The following is a 20,022-nucleotide window of genomic DNA, read 5'->3' as shown; positions in this document are numbered from 1 at the left end:
TTGTAGTCTGGAGCAGAAAGAGAATGATCTCTGTTTACAGCAATGAATTCTGCATGAGCCCCCTTCCCTCTTCTGAGGAAGAAATCAATGAGTCTCGCTGATCACAAAGAAAATTTTTTATACCCTCTGACACACTTAGGATTCATTCTCCTCTTTCCTAAGAAAAGGCAGTCTGAATCTAGAAATAAGTATTTACTAGTTGTGTGTTATATAGTACATGAAAAAAAAAAAAAAAAAAGAAAGACAGCTGACTGAGAAAAATTCTGTGTTAAACAGAAAAAGAGACCTGCACTCCCAGAGATCTGGGTAAAGGTAAAGACCAAAGTGTACAAGCTTAATATAAAACCTGACAAAAAAAATGGAAACCATCAGAAAGCTATGCTACCAGTCAGGACAGCAGACATCAATCTCATTGTTTTTAAGTATTGTAAAAGCTGAAGAGTTTTACATCTGCTCCACCAAAAGAGGATTCTCTGCATCGTTCAGGAGAGTGATAGATGTTTTGAATGGGTTGGTGTGGAGACTTCTCCCAAATACATGGAAGTAGCACAGGAGACAGACAAATGTGCTGCTAACCAGCAGCCACAAGCGAGTCAGATGAAGGAGCTGCTATTTCACCAATAAATGAGAAAGACATGAGAAAATGGCCCAGGCTTTTAAACAGGATTAAAGGCCCCTACATCATGTGAACCCAAGCAGTCATAGAAGTGTTTTGCTTATAAGAGGATTCATAGTTTTTTGTTGTTGTTGTTTTTGTTTGTTTGTTTCTAAAAAGGTATTAGTTTTTCTTTAGCTAACTGTGTGATATATAGTCTCAACTCTTTTAACTATGTAGGATTACTCTCAGTTGTCTTTTACTGTAGTGAGGGATAGGTTCCTGTTGCAAAACTAAAGGTCACACATTTCATCGCTTCTGGTAGCTGACATCATCGTAAAGTCTCCCCCACCTCCTCCTTCTGTGTCACTTTCTTCCCCTTCTACTTTCAGTTACCCCATCTTCTTCCCCACACAGCCAAGGGCAAGCATGCTCCCCATTCCTCTTTCCTCTGTGCCAGACATTCTAGGTATTCATCCTGCCCTTTGCAGATCAGAGGCTCTGCGTTCCTCCCATAGCATACCCTATCTGCAGTAATCTTGAACCTCATTACCTTCTTTGTAAACCAGAGGCCTGTCATAGGATGATTCTTGTTGCTAAAGGCTATGAAGAATACAGAAATACTACCAGTCAGGGGGAAAATATAAGATTAACTTTCTCAAAAATCACTCTGAAAGCTTCCTGTTTTACCATTTCATTGGGAGTACTCAAGAAGGTACTGGAGTGTTTTCAAACTCTAAAATACTTGCTTAATTCTTCCTTCTTACAGTATCATGGAGGTCTGCATATTCTTTCTTCATGTAATAATACTTCTCCCAGGTAAGAGGAACATTTTAAATTGTAAAACCTGTTTTGATTACTTGTGTCCTTCTATACATTTTCATCTACTCAGAAATTCCCTAGTAGTAATTAAACATTCCAGTTGTACAATCAAAGTCACAGAATCTATGTAATATATATTTAAATTATGTGCAGAGACTCTATTAAATATCTAGTAAGTATTTTCTCCAGGTTTATATCTTTACATTACACATACTTTATGTTGCTCTTAAATTTTCAATTTAAATCAATCTTTAAAAATGTGTGTATATCACCTCTGTATACCGTAGAGGACTGCAGTATTAAACTGATAATGGACAGTTTGATAAGGAACAACTGGAGTTTTTGGCAGCTGCAGAGATCACTCTGCAGTTTGGTGTTCCAGAAAGGCAGTGAAAACTTTGCTTTAGGAGAGAGACTGTGAATATCCTCCTCCTTTTTAACACAGCAGAGGTATTTGCACCTCCTTGGACAGAGGACTGCATTTTCAATTGCAAGGAAAGACTCTTCTCCTAGCCCATCAACACCCATTATAACAATGGATACATGCTGTGGTGAAAGTGGGAGAAAAATCATCCCCTGTGTAATAACAGTATATACTTTTGTTGCATGAAGACATACATGTAATTGTGTTTATTGACTATTTCTGTTAACAAGATCAGCAACAGAACTTTAAATCTGACATTTAATTTGCCATTACATTCTACATTAATTACAGAACAGTTAAACCTGACATTTAATTTGTCATTAAACTCTAGATTAATTCTTCAGTGAGACAGAAAGTGTTTACCTGTTTCTGACTTTCTGGTCATATTATCCTCAGACACCGATATTTACCACACAGTGTGCACTTTACATTTTCTTCAAAACTGTAATGCTGTGTTGTTCTATGAAGAGAATGAACTTAACTTTCAGAAAAGAAATTATGCAACTATCTCTTTTGTGGCAAAATCTCACTACATACACATGCAAGAACCCTTGACCTCTTGCCTGCTGGCAACCTCTGTATGGTAGGCCTTCCTTGGAAAGTGAAATATAGGAAGTAACAGTAATATAAATATATAAGTAATATAGAATAATATAGTATGATAATGTAGGATAACATAGTATAATAATATAAAATAATATAGTATATAAGTAATACAGTATATAAATAATATATATATAGTAATATAAGAATATAAGTAACAGTTTTGTGACCTGAACTCCACAGGACTAAGTGTGTCAGTTTGCAGAAGTAAGTATCCTCCCACACCTAGTGGGAGAATTTGTGTATAAATGCTGGTGATTTTGTTGTTATTATTGTTGTGTTGCCTCTGTGACTTCAAATACTTGGTGCTCTTTTTCAGCTGACGAAAATCTTAATTTCTTATCTTTCTTTTTTAAGGTATTACTGCCAGTGGGCATCAGGTGAAGTCATTTTTCAATCACACTGCATACCTGTCTTGCTATTTTACAAACTCTCAGAAAACTGACATAAAGGATTTAAGAGTTTTTTGGCAAAAAGGTGTTGCTGAAGTGGTGCATGAAGTATACTATGGCCAGGAAAAACATGACAACCTTAGTCCTAAATACATAAATCGCACCAAGATGGATATGAACAAATGGACCTTGCAGTTGTTAAATGCAAGGATTGTGGATGAGGGACAATATACCTGTATTATACAGCACAGAGACAAAGAATCACCAAAGGTCATACACAAATCTGAGTGTTCACTGAGCATCATTGGTAAGTAATCTCTGCTAATTGACATCTGTTTTTGTTGGTGGTGGTTTGATGGTTGATTGGTTGGTTGATTCTCTGTCACTTTGTTTAGTCCAGAAACTTGTGGTTGTGTCCCCAGGCCACTGGAGATGTACCTGCACTGGAGCAGAATTTCTAAATATCATTCTCAATAGAAAATCCTCATCTCTGAATTAGCTAGCTCTGAATTAGTAGTACTATGGTGAAAGCAATCAGAAGAAGTAGAAAATAAAGAAATAATTTGTTCAACATTGAACATTCCTGACTCCCACCCTATCACATTTTATAGTGAAAACCATTCTGCCTTCTTTCTGTTGCTTCCTACAAGTTTTATGGCTTTTAGGACCCCAGAAAATACATGTTTTATTTACATCTGATGCACTGTCTTCTATTAAAAGCAATAGTATTAACATTTACTACTAAAACATAGTATTAGCATTGTTGGAGATAAATCACAATTGAAACAAAAAGATCTCTGCAAACACCCAGCTATTTTATGAAGATATAAATTGTAGGGAAAATTAAGAAAAGAGCAGCTCATATGTGGAGGAGTAGAAAATCATATGCTCAGTTAAGGGAGGACTGAAAATATGTCTGAAGAAAAAATGCAGGCATTGATGAGACTTAACTTGATTTCTTTCATGTTAAAGGACAGATAATCTTTGGAGGGATGGGGTTCAGTGAGGAAGCAATATTGTCCTAATATGTATAATATTTTAGTAATTCATAATATATTTTCATAATGTTTTTCTATTTTAAATTGCTCTCTTGGCAACCTTTGTTCATGTGGCTGTGTTTTCTCTACTCCTAGGATAGTGGTAGTTATTAGTAATAAGAGCTTCTAACTTCCACTGGTGTTCTCAGACCTCAGAATACTGCTTCAAAAGAGAATAGGCCATGTGTAACAGCAGCCAGAAACAGAGTACCAAGACTTCTGAGCCTATTTAGTATTGTGCTACCAGCAGATGTTTCCTCAGCCCACAAACAGATAGAACGTCTAGATTAATTCTGGTTCTCCCAGAATTTATTTTCATGACAAGTATTTTCAGCAAACTTTCAGACACTCAGTATCAAGATCTCTAATTTAAGAGCTGCTTAGTATCAACCATTCAATTAATTCAACATGTTACAGAAGTCTTATACATAAGCATTAAAACTTTTCCAAACCTTTAATTTAGGAAGGTTCTTTTACGCTATTTGCTGCTGTGTTTCTTTCAAATTACTTTCTGTTCAAAAAGCTCCCAAAGGAAGGAACAATATGGAATTCCATGAGAATAAAAAATATTAAAATAAAAAATATTAAAAAAAAAATAATGTTGAAATGTGCCTGTGCTTATCTACTCTTTCTTAACTAGAAACTTACAGCATGCATAGAGAACTTTTTTGTATTATGGAATTTCACACTTTTTGTATTATGGAATTTCACTCTTAAAATGGACATAAGAAAGTTTGACTGCTATACAGGAATTAAAGGACAGTCACAGAAAACTATCTAGACCACTTGATGACCAAACCTATTCCAAAATACCCAAGCACCTTCTAATGTAGTTTATGCATCTACTTCATATATATTCCATCAGGACAATACATAGGTAAAGGTATGTATATTATATGAATTTTATAAAGCCAAGATTATTTATATAAGAACAATGAACACAGATCATTCTCCAGAAAAGGTGGGTTTCGTAATGGAAAACTTTGACTCTTAAAACAGACAAGGTAGGGATTTTGTGGACAAGCTGCTTAACTGGAAATTCTGATCTTTCTGCTACAGCATGTATGTAGTGCTTACTCTGGATTGATCAATAAGGGAAAAGACTAGGAAAGCTATTTAAAAATAGGCTCTCTTCAAATTCTTGATGGTAGATCCAATGCCAGAATACAGACTAGAGTTTGTGACCTCATTTTATAGAAGGAACACTGAAAAGTTTAAAAGCATGAACAAAAGCTCTACTAGAATTATCTGAGGGCTGGGAAAAAATACAGTCCAAGTAGAGATGTTGAAAGATGAATCAATTACTTTTTAACAAAGAAGACTTTAAAGAGTCTTGTTTTCAGAGTATGGGAACCTAAAATATACATAAAATAATATCTATTTTAAAAGGCTAATTAATTCATTGAAGATATAAAAAAAGTCAGTGGCTGGGAAGCAAGTGAGTAAGCTGCATTGTCACTTTAGGATGCAAAAACAAAAACAGGTAGGGTGATTAAGCCATTGGGAAAAATAATAAAGGCCTGATGGATCTGTTGTGTCTTGAGGTAGCCTACTTGGAAGATGTTATCTTTAATTACAAATATTGTCCTGAAATATGCTTTTCTGTTAGCAATCCAGATACAAAACTCACACATAAGTAGTGCACACTCTGCATGCAAGCATCATCACTTTTCAGTAAATTAAGCTTCCCTTCCAGAAGCCATGAAAATGAAAGTGCTTTGATAAGGGTATATTCCCCTATTTCCAGTTGCTTACTGTCAATAAGATTCAAACTCTTAAATCACTTGGATGATATGGCAAGTTTCACAGCCATGGATTACCTTTCTGCCCTCCCCATAAAATGCTAAGAATAAATACTCCAGACCAGGAGCTCAAGTGAGCAGTCAGATAAGCAAGTCAGACCTTGAGGAGAAAAAGGAGGCTTGAACCCTCCCAAGGGACAACTTAACTACATTTTAGGGTGCAAACAATATGTTTTTTTGTTTGTTTGATTAATTGATTGATTTGTTTTTCCTTCTGGACTCTTCCAGGCATTTAATTGACTAGAATAAATCTGTTTCCCTATGTACTGGCATAGAACAAACAAAAGCAACATGATTTTAGCTTGGAGAAGAGGAGAATGAGGGGTGACCTTATTTATGTTTGTAAATATGTAAAGGGTGAGCGTCAGGAGGACAGAATGGGTGTAAGCTGGAACATAGAAGGTTCCGCTTAAATATGAGACAAAACTTTTTCATGGTGAGGGTGACAGAACACTGGAACAGGCTGCCCGGGGTGTGTGGAGTCTCCTTTTGAATGTCTAGAGACATTCAAAACCCACCTGGATGCACTCCAGTGAGACCTGATCTAGTTGTTCCTGCTCCAGCAGGGGGATTGGACTTGATGATCGATCTTTCAAGGTCCCTTCCAATCCCTAACATTCTGTAATCATATTTCTTCCTCCATTTATATTAAGGATTCACTGGGGCAAGGATTACAGTATGGATCCAACACTTTGAGCATGTATATAGAAGAGTCAGACCCCTTAGGCTCATATTTTTCTAAGAATATTTTGCCCCATCTCCAATATTTCTCCATGTTGTCTTTAGCACAAAAATACTTTGACTCTGAAATACTTAAGTGTTTTCAATGAAGTCCTGAGCCTGTTACTTTTTTGTTTTCATTAAATGATCCTGCTTATCCTTCATGTTTTATGTTTACACAGTCCTTTTTTACCAGTTATTTCTTGCCTTGGAAACTTGGCTTTTTAAAGCAACAGGCTTGTTTTTCATTGATTGGGATGAGTATGCAGTGTCACAGAGTAAAGAAACCTGTACTGTAGTCACTTCCACATTTTAAGCTGAGCTAAGAGAGGCCTACGTTTCAAGTTAAGATGAGTGAATTTCTTTCAGCTGCAAAACAATCACTTGTAATATTGACAGACACCAAGGATGTGTCTACTCATGACAACACTGGACCTTCAACTTACCTCATCTGAAATCCCTCAGATAATTTATTTGCACACATTTAAAAATTAGAGGTTTATATTTCAACTCATAATTAATCAAGAAGTTGAGGGTAGGTACTACTGTATCTCTCATTCCAATTTTGTGCTTAAGCAGGCCTGCAAGTTGTCCAGCTTTGATTATTCTGAAGTGTCAATTGGTCCAAAGAAGATGGGAGAGATGGAGTCTCACTCTCTGGCTGATCTGACCTATGACATTGAAATGTCCCAAGGTGAAGGAGAAGCAAGCCAGTGTATGCAACAAAAATATAACAAACCCTTCTTAGGACCCACATTGCTTTTCTGAGAAGATTGTTTAGATTTGATTATGCCTGAAAATCTCAAATAATTGACAGGAACTGTCACAAGATGTGGTGTGTCCAACTCATGATGCTTTTTCTTTGCTCTGTTTCAGCCAACTATAGTCAACCTGAGATAACACAGCTAACCTCTGGGGAACTAAAGCCCAAAGAAAACTTGAATCTTTCCTGTTCTTCCAGCGGAGGTTATCCAGAACCCAGGCAGATGATTTGGCTAATTTCATATGAAAACACAACAAATAGGCATATACATCATATGGATGTCTCACAGGATGCTGTAACAAAGCTGTACAATGTTACCAGCAAGCTGAATATCACAGTTCCTACAAACATCCTCACTAATATTAGCTGCTTACTTCACCTTAGAGAGGAGCTGGGGAGCCTTGTCTCAGCGCCACTAGTGATCGGTGAGTCTTCATTTGCCAGTTCTGATTTTTGCATGGGTAGGAGATGGGAACACTGCAGTAGAAATGATCACAGATGGCAGCATAGTCAAGGCAGAGAATAAACTCTAAGCAGCAGTATGGTCTAGTTACAAGGGTTGTATGTTCTCCATCCTGTTCACTGATAGCCAAGGCCATCAAATTCCTTCTCCTTATCTTTCCATGGGAAGCCTTATTAGAGCAGGGAGTTGGCACAGGGAAGGAAGACTACTGCTACACTGTTTAGAACAGGGCATGTTCATCCCTTCCCTAAATGCTGCTGCAGCAACAAAGCAACCTGGATGCCAGTATTAGGCTTCAACCAGTCTCTGGAGGTGACATTTCACCGTTAAGATAGAGGTTGCTGCATCACAGAATCAGAGAACTGCTGAGGTTTGAAGAAGCACCTGGAGATCACCCCACACAAAACAGGGTCAATAGGTAGCTCAGGGCCTCATCCAGTTGGTTTTAAGTATCTCCAATCATGGAGACTCCACAACCTCTCTCAGCAATCTGTTCTAATGTTTGACCACCCTCACAGTACATATGTTTTGTTTTGTTTTGTTTTTCTGATGTTGAAGTGCTTGAGCTGCTATTCCTAATCTCTCTTGATAGAAAGGCTGAAGGTTGAACAGAAGAGACCCTTGGACCAAATTTAGCTCACAGACTGCCAAATAGACTGCACTGAGCTTAAATGTAAAGACCATGAAACTTTGACCAGTCTCAGAAGCATTCCTGGTGGTTTTCATAATATTTGGCATATAGAGTGTGTATTCCAAAATGACCATTTAGGGATTTTTTTCTCTGGGATTGTGTTGAGGGGTTTTTTTTGTTTGTTTGTTTTTTTGTTTGTTTTCCAGACACCTCTTGTGAGATATGTATGTTCTGTGCCATCCTAAATATTCCCTGATTTATTAATGACTACAGTTTCAGTTGTGTTTAGGTATTCTTTGTCTGCCTCACAGTTTGCTACTTTTACTTTTCTAGCTGAATACTGTATGCCACAGTGATCCCTCGTGGATCAGGGTTCCATATGAATGACCCTTTCTTTAGACTAAAAATGTATTTTATTTATTGCTTGGGATAGGAAAACATCCAACATCTTTTGATTTTTATTTATTTATTTTATTTATTTATTATTTTTTATTCATAAGCTATAGCACAAACACATAAAAATAAAGATGCTTCCCACTTTGGTCATTCACCTTGCACATCTCCTTTAGTGTTGAAGCTGTGCTTCAACTCACAGGAACACGGAGCCCAGAGACGCTGGTAGCATTGCAAGAAAGCCTGCTAGGGAAGTACAGGCTTCCCTACTTAACACTTACTACAGATGTAAAAGAGGATTGCAACTCATTCCTAAAGAAGTTCCACAGAGCAATTTTCTTCATTTATCTTTAGCTAAAGGGTTAAGTCATCAGTGCTATATATAGTAAACTGCCTCTGAAGTCCTTACATGAAAGTAATGTAAATATTGTAATGTAAAATTGTATTGTATTATAATTGTAAAATATATATATAATACAACATATTGTATTGTAATTGTAAAATAATATAAATATATACATAATTTTAATGTAATTAACATTAAAATACAATTCAGAAATCTTTTGAGGTTTGCATAGCCTACATGTTGCTCAAGAGTAATACCATCAATAGTATTAGCCATAATTGTGCATCCCCCTCTTCCCTGTTCAGTTCTCTCCTCCCTTGCTTTATGAAAGTAAGCCACTTGATAAATAGTGATGGTGGGTAAGAAACCAGCAATTCTAGATAAAAAACAACTTTGATGACAACTGACGCTGTATTTGTTGCTATCCCTAGCAACCAAGACCTCAAAAGCACAATAATCAGAAATAGAGGGAAACTCCCTTGAACTCCTTGCTTCTTTCACATCCCTTATAGCTTTTCATTAGGCTTCAATCATCAGTTCCAACAGATACCAAATAGTGAGAAATCCCAGGTTCTTGAAATTCGCACAGTAGCACAGAGTTGCAGTAGCACAACAGTGGCCTCATAGGCCCTTGTATTAATCAAGCTGCTTATTTCTCATGTTATCCAAACTTCAGAAATAATAATTTGCCTTACTGTTGTTGATGTCATTTAGCCTTGGTGGACTTGCTGGTTATTGGAAATTGAAATAAAGCATATAGATAGTGATTATTTAACATTATTAAAGTACTGTAAAAGTAAAGGATACTGAGGGCCTTTCCCTAAACTTTTAATTCACATAATTTTGAGTTAGATTGGTTAAGCCAAATGTCACCAAATTAAATCTTTGTTGTGTGCATGTCCTCTGTTTTCTTATTCAGAGATACAGAGAGAAGAAATGGAACAAGGGAAGGTAAATTTCTTTGGCCCACTTATAGCTGTAATTATACTGATCACACTTCTTCTGGGTTTTGTGATATTGAAGAACAGAAATATCTCATCTACCAGCCAGAGTGAGTAATTACTTCTTATTCAGCTTTACCTATATATAGCTGCTGACAGAAAATTGGCTTTTATGCTGGACTTAAATTAAACTTCCTTGGACAATTTAGTTCCTGCAACAATTTAGTCTATCCAGCATATCCAAACATTTTTCTCTTATCTCCTCCTGCAACCATTTGTCCCTCTTCTTTGTGCTGTGTGAGATTGTCATGGCACAAACATACCATTTTTTCCTGCACTTCCATCTTTTTAATGGCTTATTGTTAGATTTGGCACTTTATAAATCTTTCTTGTCCGTCAACATTTATAAGAAAAGTGGAGCTGGAAGAAGGATGAGATGAGGCTTCTGTCAAATGCAAGTGTCACTGTCATCAATGAGGTGAAGGATCCAAGGCATTGTTCCACCACAGGCTGCCTAGTACTAGACTGGAAAAATTATCATTTACCAGAACAGAATGTGATCTTTGTTTTGAATTTATCTGTTTTGTTGCAACACTAAGTCTCAGCAGTCCAGGGTTTATTCTGCACTGAAAGGACCCTTATGCTGGCATCAAAGTCTATCCTTCCTTTGTAGTAAGAAGGAAATTCATTCCTCACAGACAGTCCTCATTCCTCACAAAGACAAAGATCCTGAGGCCAACCTCATTCTTCCAAATCCTAAGATAAATGGACATGTGTTATCAACACTTTTTCAGCTCCTATTTCTCATGTTTCTGTAAATCACACATTCATTTATTTTAGGTGTCAGTCTACCAGTCTAGAAGCTTGAAATGGAGGCCAACAGCCAGAGTGTTGACTGGGAACTATCTCTGCATACAGTGAGGCCCGAGGTCCCATAGTATTGGATGCTGTGCCAGAACAAGAATCCTCTCCAGGTACTCTGCAGAACAACATGCAACATGTTTGTCTGATGACTGAAACCTACTATCCAGTGTTCTCTTTTATTTTTGCTACAGAATGGTAGCAAGTACAATTTTCTGCTTGTCTATTTGACTTTCTTCCACCCTTTGGGAAAACTGTGCTAATTTAATGGGCTTTTAGGCCAAACAAGTGCCAGTGCTCTCCTCAGTCTTCCACATAATTCATTGGCAAGCACATGAATTTTCCTGGCTCTTGGTGTGCTTACTCTGTCTGAACTCCTGATAACAGAAGAGTAGAGGTAATGCCACCTTGGAGCGTCCTGCACCCAGTGTTTTGTTTCACTGCCACATGGACTAATGTATTTTTGCCTTCTGTGATACTGCTCAGAAATGAAGAACTGAATTTAGTGAACCCATGAAAACTGGAAAGAAGAGATGAACCCCTTGCCATCCACATCCCACAGAAGAAGGGTTCTTCCTTTCTTTCAGCACAGAGAGATGCAAAGACAATGCCTTTAGCAACCAGACTGGAAGGAGGATGGTGAGATCTGAGGGGCAGAGATCTTCCCACTTTGTCAGTAGTAACAAATATCCAGAGAAGCACAGCAGGAGCTGCTCCAAATGTTATAAGGACAAAAGAGACTCATTTTATTTTTGCTAGGACTCCTTCACAGTCTTGACGGGACCGCAAAAAACTTTGCTATGCAGTTAGCAGCACTACTATTACTAGCTAAGTGGCAGCTTTTTTTAAGGGCAGGAGCTGACTTGGAAAAATCCTGAGTGTCTGCATAAGGAGAAACTGTTTAAAAATCAAATAATTCCCCAAACCTGTGCAGTTCTTCAGTTGGATGGTTGAGTTTGATCCCTGTGACCTTTTTGCTGTACCCTTCATTATGCACTGTAACGTCATTAAATCTTGTCAGTGAGAGTCAATGAAGAAAGCAGAACAGGGTGGATTACAGAAGGAAATGTCTCAAAAATTGAGAAAGAGTTGGGCCACAGTCTGTGAATCGTAACACTCACTGGAAATATGAACAGAGGTAGTGTATTAGTCATGAGCCATAAATGCTTTGGGCAGAGCCACTGTGGCTTTGTACTAGTAACTTTCTTGTAAAACTCCACAACGGAAAGAGGAACTTCAGGACACTTCCCCACCTTCTGAGAAAGTCATGCAATTCCTATAGGATATTTGAAACTAGAAATAAGCTGATGGAAAGATTTGTTTTGAATATAATTTATGGCTATTTTAATTACTTTTCTTTACTGCCTTTGGAGCTTATTATGCCCAGATGGTTAGTATCTCTTACACTTTGTTCATCTGTATTCTGACCAGATGCTGTACTGCAGGTTTTTCTGGTGGATGTAAGGAAATTAAAGCTTGAGTTATCACTTATTTGTATATAAATTTATCTAAATGTATCTAAATATAAATTTAGATATACAAAGTTAAGCTAAGCAGATACTGAGAACATTTTATAAGTAGGTTGTGTTCCAGTTTGGTTGACTATGTTCTCCCTTTCTTAATTGTGTTTCAAAGTGTAAAGATGCACCAATTCATACATGATACTGTGCTCAACTATAGGGTATAGTTTTACCTTTCAGAACAGGTTCTCTGTTTCATTTAAAATGTGCTAGTTCTGCAATTTTGAACAATCTTTGCACTTTATATTCTTTAACACCACTGACATCTTTCAGGAAGAATGCAGTAGAACCGAGATAAAATTTTTCTGAGGTCTTGATTGTGTTTGTAAGCTTGACATTTTCAACATGAACGAGGACATGAACATCACATTCACAAGACAAAATTCAGCTCAGAGTTACACTCTATGGACATAAATTCTCTATCATTTCTGCCAGTTACAAATATTCTTTTATTTTAAATGATGTTAAGAGTTGCTAGATTCCACCTGTTTTTACCTCCATTTTCACGTGGATAAGAGAATTTGCATGTCTTTTTGAGTTAGCAAAATCATTTGGGAGTCTGTTTACTAAGCTATTTACACTAACATCACATACTTTCATTCAGATTAGTATCATTCAAATTATATGAAAAGTCAAAGGTTTTATTTTTATGTAAGAGTTTATATTTGCTAGCAAAGTTATTTAATTATATTAAAGTATATATATGTGTATTATTTTTGTGATATATATATATATATATTATTTTGTGTGTGTGTGTGCCAGTGTTTTAATCTCCTGACATTAAAGCAGTGTATTGGGGAATAATGATATCCTGTGTTCTAGGGGAGGAAATGCTCCCAGAATTGCTCTCAGAAGCAAGTGAATAAAAAAATATTGCTGCAATGACCAAGAACAATACAACTAAATGTTTCATATGTTCATTCATAAACATGCACAACTCTGTGTATGCACACATCCTTGACTTGCTGACCTATATTCTTCAAAGATAAGATACAAAATTACAGCCTGAAAACTTGGCCTTTTGATTCTATTTGGTAGGTTGTCAAATACATCTCCAGTGTGTCACTCAATCTCCTCTAACTCTTGGTTAACATTTGATTCCCTAAACAAAGCATGCATTAAACTGTCAGGTGTACTAACTCAGGAAGATACTCAATAGGTTTCTGTTGTCCCTCTTGATCTTTTTAACTCATGCTGGAATTCATTTTTTGTTGTTTTGTTTTGCTTTTTTTTTCTTCCAAAATTTCCCTTCCCACTCAACTGATTCCCCTCAAATCCTCATTAACATCAAGTCTTGTCTGAACAACACAGAGAGCCCACATTACTGCTACAAACAAGCTCTGTGGGTCTCCAATCTTCCATATGACTAGACTCACTCATGTACCTATACACTCTTGAACTCACAGCCTCAGAACTCTCATCAGTCCTGATGTGCTGCAGAGCTGGTCAGCTTTAAACACAGAGGGTAGAAAAAAACATTACCAACCTTTCATGTTTGTCCACAGTAAAAAACAATAGCCAGCTTATGGAGAAGATATCTGGAAAGTTTTGCTATGTCTCAGAGTCCTTCTCAAACATATTTGCTTAACCAAAAAATAAAAATAAAAATCCTATCACATGGCAATTCAACAGCTTTTCCAAGATGTCTTAAAAAGGTATGTCTTTTTTAAGAAGACATGTCAACAGCTTTTCCAACATGTCTTAAAAGCCCCTCAGAGGGGCTTTTGACCACAATTCATTGACTACTATCACTCTACTATCACTACCAACAGATATAACCAGACACACACACACACATACACACAGACACACACACACAAAAAAAAAAAATGTCACACAGTGGGTTAGGTTTCTTTGTTCATAATAAGTGAACTTGTCTGTTTCCCCTTTTCTCTAAGGAGGAAATAACTTGCCATCCCTCTATTTGAGGCTGCCAAATTCCTTTTATTACCTTCTCAGTATCCCTACCTCTTCTTTTCTTGCTCTTGAATTAATGATCCCTAATTGCCTCCTGTACCTAAAGGGTGTTAAAAAGCAGACAGTCTTTAGGAAAAATCTTAATTTGTATTGATTCAAATGCATTAATCCTCTGCAGCATCATGGGCAATGAGCACAGTAGGAAGGCACAAGAAAAGTGTAGCTGAAGTATTTGCATTTTTGTCTTCCACAGCAATACACTCAGATTTCCAGGCATTCTCCTTACCTGCTTCGTAGATTTCTTTCCCCCCCCCCCCCCCCCCCCCCCCCTTTTTTTTTTTTTTTTTTTTTCCTTTTGGAAGCATGCATTAAGTCATTTAGTAACTCCACAAAGATGGCAAGCAAACAAACAAGCAGACACTCATTACATACCACAGCATGGAAGAGCTTCATTTAAAAAAATTTTATGTTTAGGTGTAACATTACAGAACTGAAAATGTGAGAAAAGACAAGAAAATCCAATGTCCTAAGGTAGAAAAATACCATAATTAGGCTAAAGGTTGCAATAGATTGCTTCAGGTTCACTGATTAAATGGCAGAATCACAGAATCACAGAATAGCTGAGGTTGCAGTGGACCTAGGGAGACTGCCTAGTTCAAGCAGGACCACCTGGAGAAGTCTGCCCAGGACTGTGTCCAGATAACTTAATTATTTCCAAGAAAAGAGATTCCATAACCTCTCTGGGTGACCTATGACACTTTCACACTAAAAACAAAGGTTTCCTGATGTCCAGTAAGAACCTCCTGTGTTTCAGTTTGTGTCCATTACTTCTTGTTCTGTCACTGGACACCTGATAAGAGCCTGGCTCTCCTTCTTTGCACCCTCTCTTCAGATATATTTACACATTGACAAGATTCTCTTTGTGCCTTTTCTTCTCCAGTCTGAACAATCCCAGCTCTCTCAGCTGCTCCTCATACAAGATACTCCAGTCCTTTTAATCGTAGTGACCCTTCAGTGGATCTGCTTCAGTAAGTATTTTTTCTACTTGTGAGTTCCAATTATACACAGTACTCCAGCTTCAGCCTCACCAGTGCTGAACAGAAGGGAAAGATCACCTTTCTCAGCCTGCTGGAAACACTTTTTCCTGATGCAGCCCAGATACTCTTGGCCTTCTTTGCCACGAGGGCGCACTGCTGCCTCATCTTCAATCTTTCCACAAGGACAACCCTTTCCTTTTCTGCAAAGCTGCTTTCCAGCTGGCCTGCCTGAGCCTATACTGGTTACTCTTCCAAAAATGCAGGACTGAATTTCCCTGCATGTAGAGAGCTTCATTGCTCTCTACACCTACCTGAAAGGAAGTTGTGGTGAGGTGGGGGTCAGCCCATTCTCACAGATAACTAGCAATAGGACAAGAGGGAATGGCCTCCAGTTGCACCAGGGGAGGTTCAGTTTGGAGATCAGAAGAAATTTCTTCTCAGATAGAGCAGTCAGGCATTGGAATGGGTTGCCCAGGGAGGTGGTGGAGTCACCATCCCTGGAGATGTTTAAGGAAAGGTTGGATGTGCTACTTAGAGATGTGGTTTAGTGAGTAATATTGATAGTAGGGGGACAGTTGGATCAGATGATCTTGGATCTTGGTCTTTTCCAAGTTTATTGATTCTGTGAAACTAACTTTCACTTGCCTTTCAGTTTGCCCAAACTACAGTCTGTTTCACACCTGCGAGGGCTAACGCAATCCCTGCAGGATGTGTTAGATAGAAAAAGGACTGTGACACTGAAACAGAGGAGAGCTTACTTGCACCGTTAAATGTAATACTGTATCCAGAACAATAAGTAATATTTCAAAAAGAGATTAAAATAGTAAAAATTGAAACGAAGTGAAAAGAAGTGACTATGGCTCCAGAAAGCAGGTTTTTTAAGTGAAGTTTATGGAATTTGACCTATGGAGATGATGAAGGAGAAAACAGAGAATGGACTTGATGAATCAATCTAGTATTCTGATACTGGAATGACTGGACGGATGAGAAAGAAGGGAGAGATCCTTCCTTCCAAGTGGCTCTTTGGGTAAACAGCACACAGTATTCCAGGTGTGGTCTCAGTACTGCTGTTACATAAATCCAAGACTGTGGAGCTGAGCAATAAGGAAAGAAAAGATGCTCTGTGGTATATACCCTTATCACTAGATAGCTTTTTTGAAAGAAATAGCAGTGGTCTGGTTCACAATGTCCATTACTTAATTTGCCTGTTGTAGCAGAGTGCATTGTCACTGAGGCAGAAATCAAGCTTTTCTTGTAAGACCAGACATCCAGTAGAGGACTTATATTCAGGAACCTTCTTTCTGCAGATTTTTATTTATTTATTTATTTATTTTCTATCTGGAGTATTGTACAACATCCACTCTCCAACTACTGTTTGAAGAGTGTTTCAGTTGAGGTCTGGTCAGATCTTACTAAGTGAAATTGGTACAACTATACTGATGGATAACAACAGAAAATATGGCCAGTCATCTTTGACCAGGTGTATTGAAAAGATCATTTTTTAAAACGAACCTCAATTCCTTCTACTGTTTTAGTTCAACTACAATAAGAGATGTTCATTACACTTAAAAGGTAAAGGTATTTTTTATGTCTTTGAAATCATGGGAAGGCAGGTTAGAAGTGCTCAGAAGTGATCACTAGATTGTATACCTAAGCCTTTGCAGAAATTCTGTTAGAGTATAAGCACAAGGAGAGCTTTTCTGCTCAGGTCAATATTTATGTCCTTCAATTTTATGTAAACACCTAGAACAGAAAATGTGTAAAAATAACAGCAATACAAGAAGAGAGTAGGTTTTAAACAAAATACTCAAATGCTCTATCAGGATGACACTCTGATATATCAAAACCAAGCTTCTTCTAAAGTAAAGCAGAGTAACTTATTGACCCCAGAATATTTGTCTTCTCATACCTGTTTTCACTACTCCTTATCTTCCTCTTATTGGCAAAAATTAAGAGGAAAACTAGATTCAAGAGCATCGTGTTTTGGGCATTCATCGGTGGGGGAATTTAGGGGAGCAGAATCCAACTAGCCTTTCTAAAATCTGACATGCACATGCACAACAGAATGAACACACTAAGGAAGATGCAGTCACATCTAATGATAACAGCCCCTTGCTGTCTAGAGAGGTCTGGCCACCCTGGGAGAGAGTCAGCCCTCAGGTAGGCCTGGTGACTTTGTCCAGCCAGGCCTTAAAAATCTGCATGGATGGGGACTGGTCAGCCTCCTGGAGCAATCCTCACTGACTGATTGCCTATCCTCATGGAGAAAAAGTTTTCCCTTATTCCCAGGCTGAACCTCTCCTCTTTCAATTTATGTCTGTTATATCTCATCCTCCTGTCATGTACCACTGTGAGTAGCCTAGCACCATCTTCTCGATAACCTCCTTGTAGGTGTAGGAGGGATATAATCCAGCATCTGTTTCACCATCTCTTCTCCAGGCTGAACAAACCAAGCCCTCGGTCTCCCCGCTCCAACCTCATAACTTCCAGGGCAGTCTTCCATCCAACTTGTTTGAGTTTATCCATGTCTTTCATGTATTGGGGAGCAAGGTCTGTACACAGTCTTCTAGATGTAACTGAAGAAGTGTTGAGAGGTAACACCACTCCCCTCACAATGGTCAGTGTTGCCATTAGTGCATCCCTGGATGCCATTGGCCTTTTTTGCTGTCAGGGCACTCTTCTGTCATTAACTTAATTGACAGAGAACATTTCACCATTATCTTCCTCCCTCTCTTAGTATTTTTGACAGCAGCAGCTAACACTTTTGGACATGAGGTATTGAGAATTTATGCATTCACCCTGCCAGTCTTTGATGGCCTGTTAGTTTTCTTGTTATTTCTCCTCTTTCCAACTGGTTTGAAGCCAATATCATATATCTAGGCCATTCTCAACCTATTATTTATAATTTGTTCTGTTCACAGTTTTAGGAACTATTCATGTAAAACTAGAAGGTACTCAGACAATACAAGGGAAAGGAGATTTCTTTACATCAACAGAACAGTAAAGCAGCCCAAGTGGGAAATGAAAAAAAAAAAAAAAAAAAAAAGCCATGGCACAAGACTGAGGTTTAAAGAAAGGAAAGGAATTATAAGGCATGTTTGAAAGTAGAAAGATATTCAGACAACTGAATACAACAGGGAGAATTGAACTCATACAGCACTTGAGAACCTGGATGACAATATATCAGAGACAGGGACAAAAACTCCCTAAGGGGAGAAGTTCCTTTTTCATGAAATTTATAAACTCTGCAGGTGAAGATTGCAGTTGATAGAAAGCAGTTTTCCTCAGAGGGAAAATGTTAATGATTCAAAGTATAATCTTGCTCTTAAAAGACAAATAATGAAAGGAACATATCTGTTAAAAAAAAAAAAAAAAGTGGGGAGGGGGGTAATCCAGTCAACATGTTTAATTTCAATTGTGTTAGTACTATACAATCCAAACAAAATAATGATCACAATTAGAACATACTAAAAATCAAAATAATCCTTTTTTTGGATTTTAATTATTTGGAACTCCCCATGCCCCCCACCCCCAATTTCTAAAGACAGTTTTAGAAAATTATTTTCACCATTTTCAAAGTCTGTTGAAATTTTCCTACTGAAACTTAAAGGCTTCTCTGAACAGATTTTTTATTTTTATTTTTTTTCTGAGCTAATTTTAACAGACCTAAAGAGAAACACTGGGAGACTGCTTTACCAGAGAGTAGAGGTCTGTTGGCTTTGATTAAATAGCAATTCTGCTATATTTAGACAAGTATCAGTATAAGTACTGTGTTTGTTAAGCTATGTAGTACAGTGCAACTCTATTGTGTGTACTCTTCTCTTTCAACTGTATTTTCTGAATCTTTTATTCAAGTATAATTTCAGAAAAAAATAACAATGTAAAAAGAATGGGTAATTAAATATTGGTGTGAAAAGCAAGAAGGTCGGAGAACAAAATGCACCCTAAGAGTCTTCAGATGGCATAGCTGTGAAAAAAAACAAGAAGCATAGCATTAAACCCTTTCAGTTTATACTCTAACACTTTATACAATAGAACATCAGCCTTTTGAGATGTGAAAAATCCATTCTCTTACATGCTGCTATTACAATTTCCAACCATCCAGGTAGGTTGATCCTTCCTGTAGGGGAAGGATCCTGCATCTCTTTTATCACACACTCATAATAACTCTCATTGTGCAACGTAGAGTGGTATTGCTAGAAAGTGTGACACTGAGTAGGGGTGTCACAGTGACACCTGAAGCATTCTTTTGCCACTGCAGGCCAAAAACAATCAACCTACAAAATTACATTGAGGTCATGTTCACTGGGTACCTTGACATCTTTAGGAAAGATAATCCTTATGGCAATTACAAGGTATGGTAGCGAGCAAAGGAGCAGATGTAAGGCTCCATCGGAATGAAGCAAGTATTCCTGTGATTATGGACTTTTAGCAGCCAAGTTTTGCTCTCCCTGCACATTTTAGGAGGTAAACTGAAGGGCACACTGGATTTACAGTTTTGAATACATAACTATGACTATTTATTTGGCTTTATACAAAAATGTCACCTACTTTGTACAGGTCTTCTGTGGGATATTTTGTCTTTGTGTACATTCATTCTGTTGTCATGCAAGCAATATTTACTGAAGTTTTTGCTTTGGCAATAATTGAAATGTACTTTAAAACTACACTCCCTTTTCCTCCTTCTCCCTTTCACATGTGCATCAAACAAACAAACAAACAAAAAGGATAGGAAGTGTCCTACCCTTAAAGTCC

The 20,022-nt window shown here is 37.6% G+C and overlaps 1 protein-coding gene across 1 annotated transcript; it reads left to right on the top strand.

Moving 5' to 3' along the window:
• The first annotated feature begins 1,368 nt into the window (after positions 1-1,368).
• On the top strand, positions 1,369-10,050 carry LOC116491514 (T-lymphocyte activation antigen CD86-like). The gene is made up of 4 exons (XM_032191604.1): positions 1,369-1,414; positions 2,802-3,143; positions 7,272-7,583; positions 9,911-10,050. The coding sequence occupies exons 1-4, from the start codon at positions 1,369-1,371 to the stop codon at positions 10,048-10,050; spliced, it is 840 nt and encodes a 279-aa protein (XP_032047495.1).
• The last annotated feature ends 9,972 nt before the right edge of the window (positions 10,051-20,022 follow it).

This window comes from Aythya fuligula, chromosome 1 (genome assembly GCF_009819795.1).
Source record: "Aythya fuligula isolate bAytFul2 chromosome 1, bAytFul2.pri, whole genome shotgun sequence".
Taxonomy (NCBI): domain Eukaryota; kingdom Metazoa; phylum Chordata; class Aves; order Anseriformes; family Anatidae; genus Aythya; species Aythya fuligula.
This window is presented reverse-complemented; position numbering and strand designations above follow the sequence as displayed.

Coding starts and splice junctions, on each gene's coding strand:
- LOC116491514 (XM_032191604.1), top strand. CDS start 1,369: ATGGAGGTCTGCATATTCTTTCTTCATGTAATAATACTTCTCCCAG. Junction 1,415..2,801: donor TGTAATAATACTTCTCCCAG/GTAAGAGGAACA, acceptor TTCTTTTTTAAG/GTATTACTGCCAGTGGGCAT. Junction 7,584..9,910: donor CTCAGCGCCACTAGTGATCG/GTGAGTCTTCAT, acceptor TTTCTTATTCAG/AGATACAGAGAGAAGAAATG.